We start from the raw sequence: 12982 nt of genomic DNA on the forward strand, positions 1-12982 counted from the left end.
AGAGCCCAGCTTGACTGACTCCTTGATTTCAGCCCATGGGTCTCTGTGCAGAGACCACAGCCAAGCCCAGACTTCTGACCTACAAAAGTGAGCAATGGGTATGGTTTTAAGCTGCTAAGTTTGTAGGGGTTTTTTTTCGGCTGCACCACATGGCATGTGGGATTTTAGTTCCTCGACCAGGGACCGAACTCATGCCCCCTGCAGTGGGAGCGTGGAGTCTTAACCACTGGACCTCCAGGGAAGTCCCTTAAGCTGCTAAGTTTGTGATCATTTGTTCTGCAGCAGTAGAGAACTAAAACACTCTAATAGAATTTATTTTAAAAATTTGAGGATTAATGCCCATATAATGGAAAGCACAGACCTTAAATATACAGTTTGATCCGGGTAGATAAATGCATACACCTTAATCGAGATAAAGAAAATTCCCATCATCCCAGGGGGTTCCCTCGTGCCCCTTCCCTGTCAATCCTCACCCCACAAGCAACTACTGTTTGGATTTCTATCACCACAGTTGAGTTCTGCCTGTTTTAGACTTTCATATAACAGGAATCAGGCAGCATGTACTATTTTGTGTCTGGCTCTTTTTACGCAGCCTATTGACTTTGAAATTCATCTGTTTTGTTACATATTTATATATATATATATATTTTAATAGACCTTTATTGGAGTATAATTGCTTCACAATACTGTGTTAGTTTCTGTTGTACACCAAAGTGAACCAACCATATGCATACATATGTCCCCATATCCCCTCCCTCTTGAGTCTCCCTCCCATTGGGTTCCTTTTTATTACTGAGCAGTGGTCCATCGCATGGATGTATTAAGGTTCCTTTCTACATCTGTCTGTTGATAGACACCTTGGTTATTTCTAGTTTGGGGACTATTGTGCAAAAAGCTGCTAAGGACATTTGCATACACGATTTTTTGTAGATGTTTTTCGTTTCTCTTAGATAAATACTAAGAAGTGTAACTGCTGGATCACAGAGTAGGTGTATGTTTCACTTTTAAAGGAAATGCCTAACAATTTTTCAAAGTGGTTGAAGCACTTTATGCTCCCACTAGCATCATGTGATTTATGGTTACTCCACCCCCTCTCCAATATTTGCTACTGTCAGTCTTTTTCAATTCAGCCCTTGTAGATTCTACAGGTAGTGGTATCTCATTGTCTCTAGAAAATTTTGGTATGAATTGATTTTCGAAGTCAATGTAGTCCTGGTTATCCAGAATATATACCAAATTAGAATTCTATAATACCTCAACACTCACAAAGCCCCGTCACATAAATAATTTCATTTGGTTCTCAAAACAACCCTGCTATTGGTTCTAGTTTAGTGCTGGGAGCCTGAGGTCCAACTGCTTTCCCTGAATCTGGGCTCTTCCTGCTTGATTCCATTCTCCACAATGCCAGCAATTTCCGCTCCAAATCATAGCTCTGATCATGTTGCTCCCCCAGTGTAAAACCTTCGATGGCTTCCCACTGTTCACAGAGGAAAGCTCAAACATCTCAGCTGGGTATTCAAGATCGTTCTGATCTGGTTCCAGTCCAATGTCCAACCTCATCAACCTTCTGACACCCAAACTTTGTCTCTTCATTTTTCTTGGAATTGTCTTTCCTAGATCACTGCCTTTATTTAAGGCTTTTTGGGGGCTGGAGGAGGGGCTGAAGTGCCCATAGCTAAATTCATTAGATATGAGGCGCCAATCTCCCCTTTCAAGTCAAATGTCACCCTATTTCCAGATCCCCCAGATTCCCCCATTTCTCTGAAGATGTCTCCTATGGTGCCTTGTACTTACACCACCTTCATGTACCAGAGCTATTTGCACATCTGTCTAGTGTCTTCCTGACTAGGCTGGGGTAGCCCTGGGGGAATACCTGTGTTGCATCCATCCCTGTCTGCCCACAGACCGTACCACACTCAGAGCCTGACTCTATTGATTCATAGGTGAGAACCTGGTCTCCATTAGCTAGACTGGACACTCCTTGAAGATAGGGATGGAGGTGGCTTGACCTCAGTGTCAAGGTCAGTGCTATAGCCATAATAAATGGTTTCTGGTCAGCTGGCTTGATCCAAGGCTCAAGGAAGGACTCTGGTATCCATCTATCTATCCATCATCACCTGATGGATCCATCATCTACCCATCAACATTCATCATTGATTTATCATCCATCCATCCATCCATCCGTCCTTCACATATACTTTCAACACTCATCCATTTATCATTCATTTACCCTCTATTCATCCATCATTCACCTTCCACATATAAACTCAACATCCAACCTCTATCCATTCATTCATCCTTGCATTCTTCCCATCTACACTGCTGAGAACTTGTCTATACCTTTATAAGGCCCTGGGGATGCAAAGAATCATACTTAGTCCCTGCCCCGAGGAGCTTACATTTTACCGGAAAGTAGACACAGGAACACACCATTATCCACTCAGCCAGAAAGATCTACTGCTCAAAGGAGTGAGTCTGGGTGTCCATCCCCCCTGACAGTACTTAGCTCTGCCAGGGGATTGTTAGCTTGGGGGCCACACCCCAACCCACAAGCCCATCATTTCCCCAAGACCCAGGAAGACTCAACGCAGCTTGGAGCCCCCATTTTCTCTGCAGCATACACTCTCCTTTTGCTTTTCTCCCCACCTGGCCCAGTGAATCCCTCCAGAGAGGGGTACACATTGTTGGGAATGAAGGGAAGAGCAGGTCTAGAATCCCTGAACATCCAAGCTCAGAGAGGTTTACAGAATTTCAGTTTATGGATGAGAAAACCAAGGCCCAGAGAAAAGACAGGACTAGTCCATTCCTGCAGCATCTGGGTTAGAACCCTGCTGGTCTTAGCCTTTGGCAGCTATAAAGCCCTGTAATCCAACCAAATTGTACCCAGTTCTCCTAGTATGAAAAAAGGAGCTCATCTGGTTGAAGGGGGCAGGAGGCTATAACGCTGCTCCTCAGGGCCCTTGGTTCCTTGTGCACCCCAGGGAGTCACGTCCCAGAGCTCCGGGGCTCTAAGGGCGGGCCTGTCAAGATGCCCTTCTTACAGCTTCCATCCTCCCCCTATCTCCTCCTCCTCCATGCCTTCCCCTCCTGGGGAGTGAGTCTGCTCAGGACGGGGCCTTTGGGTGGGCGAGGCATACCTGGCGTGAGCGATGGCTGCCACCCACTCGTCACAATCCCTGGCGTCCTCTGTCCTCAGCTCCAAGGCTTTCTGGTTCTCGTGGCTGAAGTTAACCGTGAAATAATGCTGCACCAAGAAGAAGACAGCTCCAATTACCAGGGCGATCGGCACGGAACCGGCAGCGTCTCCTGTTAACAACCTGGCTGTTTTGCAAAGCACTCATTGCCACATCTGCTAGGCAAGGATTCATTATTTGTGATCATCGGAATGCCATTCTATTTAGCGGTTTCAAACTCTCTATTAAGGCAGGCTTTGTACCATGGAACAGAACCTATGCTTAGGCTATTGTAAGAAGGAAGCAAACCCCACAAAGTCCTATTTGCCAACAAACTGCAAAAAAAGCCAGTTTTAAACCATCAGGTATGCTGGGAGAAAGGCAGAGAAAACACACCAAGAGAACATCCCCTTTGGGGACTGGGTATCAATTCAGGGCAGCATGCATTTAATTCACTCCACACAAATGTTTCAACACACTCTTCTAGGTCCTGGAGTTAGAGCAATGAGCAGATAGACCCGAGCAGAGCCCACTGGAAGCCAGCTCGTGTTGGGTGCAGGTGACCGACTTAGAGCTGGTCAAAGGTGGGGTCTGCTGCTCGAGCTCCCAGGGAAGCAGAGGGGCCAACGAGACACACACATCTGTGATATCGTTCTATGAATGAATACGTGTAAAGCTCTTAGAACGATGCCCGAAATCTAGTAAGCACAAGTGTTTGCTATAATGAACGCAGTGCAACGGTCACTACTGTCATGGAGGTAAGAAAAAAGGGCCCAGAGAAAGCCAGCCACTGATTCAGCCCAGGGAAAGCAGAAGGCCTTCCCAGAGGATGAGGCGTTGGTTGGTCCATGTTTTATTTCAGTTGATGGAAGAACGTGGGGGGAGCATGGACATCGAGAGCGCACAGCGTGCTTGGGGGTAGGAGGGGCCGTGCAGTGGGGTTAGGGAGGAGGCTGGGCAGGGGGCGGGGCCTGGGTGGTGGAGCTGAGTGGTGGGATGGGGTGGAGGAGAGCAGAAAGCCCAGGTTTCCGGCCGGGAGCAACTAGGTGGGTGGGGATGCCATAGACTGGGGGAGGCATGGGCAGGATAAAGGGCAGGTGTCAGGGGGTCAGGGGTGGGGGGTGGACATGCAGACGTTGTGTGCCTGTAGGCCACGTCTCTGCGGGCTGCAGACAGGGGTCGGGGGTGTCAGACTTGGGGCGGGGAGGAAAGCTGGGAGCAGACTCAGCCAGAGAGAGGGTGCACAGGCAAAGTGCTGGGGGCCCCATGTGCGGAGGCCTCCTGGGTCTGGTCCTGGTGAAACTAGGAGGAGAGAGGCAGACAGTGAGGTGCAGAGAGGGACCCCGAGGCCTGCCCATTCAGAAGATGCACCGCAGGCCACGGTGCGGTCTTGTGTCAGTGGGCGCTGTCCCTTGTCCCTCCCTCCCTTGGGGCCCAGGCAGCAGGGGACAGCAGCATGAGGCACGTAAACTTGTTTTTAGCTTCCGCTGACATGACTGTCTTTCTGTTAATTGTCGTTCTTGGTGGCAGCCAGAAGTGTGTGTGTGTGTGTGTGTTTTGCAGAGTCAATGTCTCTCACTTCTTTCCTAGGAAGCAAATAACTGGCTGTCCTCCCCCTGCGAGGGAGCAAGTGAAAGCCGGAGCTGAGGTGGCCACCTAAGCACTTTCCCCATCTCTCGAGAGGTGGTGAACACGCAGATGCTTGTTTCCCGTGATCTCATTTATTCCCATATTCACCAGGTGGAACAGGTATTATCTGTTTACTGCAGAGGAACCTGAGGTGCAGAAAAGTCAAGCCACTTGCCTGAGCCCACATGGCTAGAAAGAAGAGGAGCCGGAATAACATACCTTCCCTGGGTACCTCCCGTCCACTCAGATCTTGGAGCTCCACTGCCAGCAACCGCCTGAGGGTCTCACAAGGCTGGTGGTCTAGCAGGTGAATGGGGTGTTTCTGGGGGTTCTGGGGAAATGCTATCAATATCCATCATTTCTAGGGACGAACAGTGACCCTGGGTACCATCAGAGCTCTTGAGACAGCCCCATAACCTCAGCTGGTGTTGGATCAGAGCTCTGACAGACCCCAGGTCACCCTTGAAAGCTGAACCACCCCTGGGCTTTCCCAGAGTTACAAGGATGTGCCGAGGCCAGAGGTGGGCCACTGCAGAGTGGCAGAGTGGCAGAATAGACACCGGGCTCAAACTGGGGCCACTAGAGCTGCTGTGATGAGACCAGGACCACACCTTGGGCATTCTGCCCAACCAGAACTCCCTCAAAGCTTCTCAGAGTCTGGAGGACTCACTGAGAACAATACGTGGGCCTCAGCACGACCATGGGACAAGAGCTTAGCCACGTTTGCCAAAATGATGTGACCGTATGGGTTCATGTGGGTGCTGGCTGGACCCCTCTGCAGAACAGAAGCATTGTTCTGGAATCAGCCCTGGGGCACTCTAGAACTCTCCAGTCAAGACAGAGCCACATCTGAGGCCTCCCTGGGACACTGACGGGATCAGGACTCACACACTATATGTGATCAAGGATGTGGGATAAATTCAGAAATAAACCCAGGGGCCTCCTCCGGGAACCCACATTTCGAATGTGGAATCCTGACAGGCCCAGCTAGAGTTGCTGGAACATATCTGGAAATGCAACAGAAGCAGAAACCACCAATGGACCATCCTTGGCTTCATGAAAGAAGAAGCAAGACTTGGTGAAATTACTCCTGGAGCCTCACCAGGGCTGCAGGGATGGGCCCAGAACTCCACCTGGGGCCTCCACAGAGCTTCCCTAGACCTGAAGTGAGAGATGGATACCTTGACCTGGGGCTCCACCAGGAGTCCCAAGATGGATCCCGAAACCCTCTAAGCATCAAAATCAGACCCCTAGAACAATCCCAAACTACTCCAGGAGCCGTACCAGGTTCAGGGCAGAGCCTGGGGCTTCACCTGGGCTGCTAAGTATCTCCACCAGCGGGTCTCAACCCTGACTTTGGGCTCTGCTGTCACTAGTCTGGGTGTGGCCTGTGTGTCCCTTGGTGATCCGAATGTGTGGTCAAGGTGGAGAGCCACTCGCTGGTCTAGACCTTCACCTGAGGCCTCAGCAGGTTAAGAGGGATGGATCCAGAAACTACACCTGTGACTACCAAACTCCTAGGAAGGGACTCAGAAATCACACCTGGGGTTGTGCCGAGACCAGAGTCATGTTCAGGTCCTTATCTTGGCTGGAGGAAATGTTCTAGAAGCACACCTGTGGCCTCACCTGGGTTCGAGGTACTATCCTTAGAATTGGGGCCTCACCAGGCTGAGATCCTGGGCTTCAGCTCAGGCCTGGTCCCCAGGATTCCCTCTCCCTGCCCTGTATCTCCTGACCACTAACAGACTGCTGCTGCCCCATGCCTGTGTGGGCTGGATATACGTCCCCTCCTGCCTCAGGATGGGCCTTTGTTTCCAAAGTCCCAAGTGCCTGTATGGTAATAAACTTCTATCTAGGACAGCTAAAGCAGACCTGAGCCTCTGCGGGCTGGGGAGGTAGGCTTGGAACCCTGCCTGCTTGGCCTTCCCCTTGCCTTCTGCCTGTCCCAGCCGGCTGGCAGGGCTGCGGCACCTCCACAGGACGGAGAACATTGGGAAACCACTGACAGGTACGGTGACCAACCATCCCAGTTTGCCTGGGACTGAGGTGTTTCCGCAGGCACAGGACTTTCAACGCTAAGACCAAGACAGTCCCGAGCAAACCGGGATGCTTGGTCACCCTACAAAAGGTGGAGGAGGGGCTTCCCTGGTGGCACAGTGGTTGAGAATCTGCCTGCTAATGCAGGGAACACGGGTTCGAGCCCTGGTCCGGGAAGATCCCACATGCCGCGGAGCAACTAGGCCCGTGAGCCACAACTACTGAGCCTGCGCGTCTGGAGCCTGTGCTCCGCAACAAGAGAGGCTGAGATAGTGAGAGGCCCGCGCACCGCGATGAAGAGTGGCCCCCGCTTGCCGCAACTAGAGAAAGCCCTCACACAGAAACGAAGACCCAACACAGCTAGGTGGAAGTCCCAATAGCCGGGTCTGGGTCTGGCTCTGCTGCTCAGAGCCAGGGATTCTGGGCAACCTCTGCATCTCCCTCTGGCCAATGGGCATGACACTAACACTTGCCTTGGTCAGCTACACACAAGTGGCCTCAATCATGAAAAATCAAGTTCTCTCCACCTTTAACTCTCTACCTGAATGATATCTCATTCGTGAATTCAACCCATATTTTTCAGTCCCCACTATAACCCAGACACTGTCCACCTCGTGGTAATCAACGACACACACGAAAGCCCACAGTGCTGAATGCTTCCTGCAGGGTACGGGCACTCCACATCATCGGGTCTTGGCGTATCTCTTTCTGCTCCTTCTAGACTGTCAGACGTACTGCCCCCGACCTTCCCCATCAAAGCCATTATCCACTTGTAATGATTTATTTTTTTCCCCGCTTCTGGGATGCCGAGTGGCATGCGGGATCTTCATTCCCCAACCAGGGATGGAAACCGCGCCCCCTGCAATGGAAGCTCAGAGTCTTAACCACTGGACCATCAAGGAAGTTCTGTAATGACTTTTTACTGTCTTTCCTACCACAGCAGAGAGTCTCAATCTGGGCTGCACATTAGGGATACCTGGGAATCTGAGAAAACACGGATGCTTGAGCCCCCTTCTCAGACACATTAAAGCAGAACGTGGGAGAAGGGGAACAGGGAGAGACCACGATTCAGGCACTGGTATTTTTCAAAGTCCCCCAGTTGGTTCCAGTGTTCACCCAGTGCTGGGAACCCCTAAGAGGGAGCAATGTCTGCAGCAGAAGCACCTCTTCCCCTCCCCCCATCCCCCCATGTTCTCCTAGAGATGCACGGTCCTGGAGCCGATGCCTGGAGCCGCCATAGATACTATGCAGCCAGGAGTTCCCAGTTATTTGGAAGTGACACAGACAGACCAAATGAATGAGCTGTGTGTGCTGAACTCTAAGTACAAATGACAAAGAAGGAAGTGGAAGTGTCTCAGAGAAAAGCGGAGATGGGAGACCTGGTAACTAGAGTGGGAGCTGGGGAAGGTGGGGCAGAGAGACATGGCTCCTGGTCCAGGCCTTGGAGACCCAGACACATGTTTTATCCTTGGGTTTCATTAATTATCACTGTAACTATTCTAAGAGTCCTCCTTAAGCAAACACCTTAAGCTGCTTTGAATGGGCTCCTGTTCTTTTCAAATAAATGATTCCTGATCAAGAATATCCCCAGAGCCTGGCACTGTTCCTCGGCCTGGGCGTGGAATAGCCTTCATTTGCTGAATGGGTGACTGAATGCATTTGTCAGCATGGCATGCGAGCCCAGCTTATTCATTAATTGATTAATAGCAAAAGCCATAAAGCAGGTGGCATTGAATCTGCTTCTCAGGCCTGGGCAGGTGAACTGGCTGGAAGGGTGTGGGCACTGGCTTTTCATGAACGAGGCTTATATCTCTTCAGGGAGAGGAGGCCCACTCACCTCATAAAGGCACTGAACAGTCCTGCAATGTAGGAACTTCTTCCAGAACTTATCCCACCATGGAACACTTTTGTTTTCATTTTTGGGAAGATCTACCAACATTCCAGAAAACCAGTGTTCCGGGGACTTTGGGACCCTGGAGTTGTGGCACATGCCAGGCTTTGGAATCGCCTGGGTTTAAATTTATTATTTATTATTTAGCTTCGGTGTCTCCAGTGTGTCTCTTCACTTCTGTGGACTTGTTTTCTCTTTCACAAAAAGGGGAGGCTATTACCCATCTCACAGGGTTCTGTAGAACAGATGATGTTGTGAAAGCTCCTGGTCCATAAAAGGGCTCATGATGGTTTTTAAACTAACTGAATCATTTGCAAAGTCCAAGAGATGGGTCTAATCAACCTATCAGTGGACAATTACTAGGAAAACCACATACATGTGCATTCGCATGCGTGTGTACAAATAGCGTTCCCCCTAACATTCATGTTTGTCAGAATCTGTCAAGAAGACCTTATGTGAAAATATGTGGAATCTAAAAAAAATGGTATAAATGAGCCTGTTTACAAAACAGAAACAGAGTCACAGATGTAGGAAACAAACTTATGGTTACAAGGGGGGACAGGTTGGGGGGGGATGAATTGGGAGACTGGGATTGACATATACACACTACTATGTATAAAAGAGATAACCAACAAGGACCTACTGTATAGCACAGGGAACTCTACCCAATACTCTGTAATGGCCTATAAGGAAAAAGAATCTAAAAAAGAGTGGATATATGTGTATGTGTAACTGACTCACTTTGCTGTACACCTGAAACTAACACAACATTGTAAATGAACTCTACTTGCACACAACTTTAAGAAAAAGACCTTCTTTGAAAATAGGGTCTTTACAGATGTAATCAAGGTAAGATGAAGTCATACCAGATTAATAATAAGAGGCCTTAATATATAAAAAGAGGGAAATGTGGACACAGACACACAGGGGAGAAAGCCACGTGAAGAGGGAGGCGAGACTGGAGAGATGCATCTACAAGGCAAGGAACACCAAGGACTGCTGGCAGCCATCAGGAGCTAGGAGTGGCAAGGGAAGATTCTTCCCTCGAGACTTCAGAGGGACCATGGCCCTGCAGGCATCTTGGTTTCAGACTTTTAGCCTCTGGAGCTGTGAGAGAATAAATTTCTGTTGTTTTAAACTAACCCCCCTCAAAAAAAAAAAAAACCAAACCAATCCATATGCACATGCACACACACAGGAGGCATGGGAGAGGCTCAGAAACTGGAGTCATAGCTGTGCCAAGATTGAAGGATGATTACGAATCAGCAGTTTGGGGCATTCCTTCCATCACCTTCAGCTCCTATTTCTTTCTCATTTCTGATATTCAATTGGTCACCAGGGTCTCTGCTCTGGATATCTCTGGAACTCTGCCTTCTGCCATCCTCACTGCCGTGCTTGCTTCCAGGCTTCCTCATCTCCCACCCGGGCCATTAAACTGCCCCCCTCTGGTCTCCCTGCCCCTGGTCTTGCCCCCTCTGATTCACCCTGTTTGACCAGAATCCAGACCCACTGTCCTGTCTGGGCCCCTGCTTGCTGTCTCTTCCAAGAGGGAGGTGGGCTGGGGTCAGCTGCAGGATGGATGTCATCACTCTGGGTCAACCCCACCCCTTCCACTTAGTAGGTCCACTCTGGTGGCCTGGTCAGGCAGGGTCAGCTTCTCCCCCACTGGGTCCTGGCTCCTTCCTCCTGGTCCATCTTTGGGACCACAGTCCCAGATGGCCCTGGCCTGGCAGTCCTCTGTGTCCGATGCTCCCGAAGTCCCAGTGCAGAGGGGACAGTGCCAGAGGGAACCTGAAGGGGCCTTAGCGGTGTGTGTGTGTGTGTGTGTGTGTGTGTGTGTGTGTGTGTGTGCGTGTGTGTGTGTAGATGCTCTGGCTGGAGTCCATCTCTCCCTCTATAAGGGGCTATCCATCCAGGCTCCCCATCACCTGAGGTCCCTGTCCACCTCTCACCGCTGAGATCCCAGGGGAAGCCTGTCTGCTCTCTGGCTCTCACAGGAGAGATCCCACTCTTACCTGGGCCGGGCCACCCTGGGAGTGTGTTCTGCCCTCTCTCAGGGCTTCTGCAGCACCGTGCACAGTTCTCAGCGTTGCTCCCTCCCCGCTCTGGCTGCACCAGCCTCATGCTGGCCACACAGAGGGGCTTCACTGGGCACAGTATGTCCCAAATGGCCCTGCTCAACAGAAGTATTGGCTTCGAGCAGGCCCACTGGTGCTCCCACACCAATCCAGAAAAGACCTACCTATCCTGCCCTATGGCTGTGGCTCAGCTGGTATGGCTCCGCACAGGGTCTGGACACCCCACTTCATGACATTCTTCCCCCCTGCTCTGAGTGGCCTTGCTTCACCGACCTCTGCCTCTGGGTTCTCAAGTCTTGGCCTTCCCAGGGCCTGGTTACTGCACCGTGACTTCTGCTCTGACCCGGGGATGAGCGCCTGTCTCAGACCCCGGTCTCCTATGGGCTCCTAAGAGTCCCAGGGCTGAGAGCTGCTGCCAGGGACTGACCTCCTGGACACCTTATCATTCGCTTGCTTCTACTCCCTGCCTACCCCCTGGGGGCAGGAACAGAGGTGGGAGAAGAGACAGGAATGTCAGAGCTGAAGAGCCCAGTGAAAGTCCCTCCCTCCCAGAGTCAGCCTTGAACTAGGCAGTGCTTGACCAGCGGCCTGGGGGACTGTGTCATCCTCCAAGCTTCTGCTGATGAATGGTCCGTGTTTCCATGTACATTACTCCAGACCCCATGAGCCACAGCCACAGATGTCATGCTTGGCTGGTCCTGCACGAACACCTTTCAATCTGTCGTCACAAGTCAACAAGCCTGCCCTTCCCCCTCCCACCAACAGCCTCTCTAAACATTTGTTGAAAGAAGGAATGAATTCCAGTCTGGACATGTCTGCCTTTCACCTGCTGTTAGAAATGACCTATGCACAAAGGTGTTTATTAATTGCAGCTCTGTTTGTAATTTAAAAAAGACTATAAATTACCCAAATGTCCCTCAAGAGGAGATTAGCTAAATAAACTACGGCACATCCACACAGTGGAATACTATGCAGCTGTAAAAAAAGATGAGGACGATCCATATACTTATAGAGAACTATCTCCACAATATAGTGAGAAAAACAGGTGTAGAATAGTGTTTGTAGTACGTTACCACTTGTATAATTATACAGATGTGCATATATATGGCCATAGATCTATACATCTTTGCATATATTTGCATATATAATGTCTCTGGAAGAATGCATAAGCAACTGGTAACATCAAAATCCTTTGGAGAGGGGCTTCCCTGGTGGCGCAGTGGTTGAGAGTCCGCCTGCCGATGCAGGGGATGCGGGTTCGTGCCCCGGTCCGGGAAGATCACACATGCCATGGAGCGGCTGGGCCCATGAGCCACGGCCGCTGGGCCTGCGCGTCCGGAGCCTGTGCTCCGCAACGGGAGAGGCCACAGCAGTGAGAGGCCCGCGAACCGCAAAAAAAAAAAAAAAAAAAATCCTTTGGAGAGGAGAACTGGATTGCTGGGGTAGCAACAGAAACGAGCATTGTCAGTGTACACTTCTTTGTAACTTCTGAATGTCGAGCCATCGTAATATATTACCAATTCTAAAATTTTATCTACCTATTTATTTATTTATTTTTGGCCATGCCACATGGCACGTGGGGATCTTAGTTCCCTGACCAGGGATCCAACCTGTTCCCCCGGCATTGAGAGCGTGGAGTTTTAAACACTGGACCTCCAAGGAAGTCCTAATTCTAAAATTTTAAAATAAAAGGCAGTGGCTGTTTGAGAGGCCCAGCCGGCCATCCACTCCCCAGGTTCTCCAACCTGCACCCTGCACTCCTGGTCACCAGGACACTCCTCTTTTGGACGCCAGCGGTGCAGCGTCCTGGAGAGTGATCTCCACCAAACATGCTTAGCCTGCCCTGAGAGCCCACGGGAGCCACTGATGGGGTGGGCCCCTGTTTTTGCAGTGATTCTGCCCTGGAGATCGTCATCACTTCCCCACTGGTCCCCCTTATGAAAGCCCCTGGATACACAAGCGATCTTGCTTGAGGAAGTGCACCACGTCTTTCCAGGAGGCAATGGGTGTCCCATAACCAGCTTGTTTCCCTTTTCTGTCCAGGCTACCAGGAAGTTCTCAGATGTAATTACTTACTTGCCTCTCCTCACCTGTGCCCACACCATATGGGCTTTCCTTTGAGAACACCAGCCCTTCCCCCAGGTCCCCAAAGCCTGTGGATCTGACCAGGGGTG

General features: G+C 50.5%; 1 protein-coding gene across 4 annotated transcripts in view; it reads right to left on the reverse strand.

Moving 5' to 3' along the window:
• RASGRF1 (Ras protein specific guanine nucleotide releasing factor 1) overlaps window positions 1-12982 on the reverse strand; it is a gene marked incomplete at both ends in the record, with an annotated part of 104168 nt that overhangs the window by 82484 nt on the left and 8702 nt on the right. For all 4 annotated transcript variants that reach the window (XM_079701087.1, XM_079701088.1, XM_079701090.1 and 1 more), the window contains one exon: window positions 3138-3244. In XM_079701087.1, coding sequence (XP_079557213.1) covers window positions 3138-3244 — 107 coding nt within the window. The remainder of the gene's footprint in view (window positions 1-3137; window positions 3245-12982) is intronic.

The sequence above is a fragment of the Hyperoodon ampullatus genome (genome assembly GCF_949752795.1).
Source record: "Hyperoodon ampullatus genome assembly, chromosome: 3".
Lineage (NCBI taxonomy): Eukaryota > Metazoa > Chordata > Mammalia > Artiodactyla > Ziphiidae > Hyperoodon > Hyperoodon ampullatus.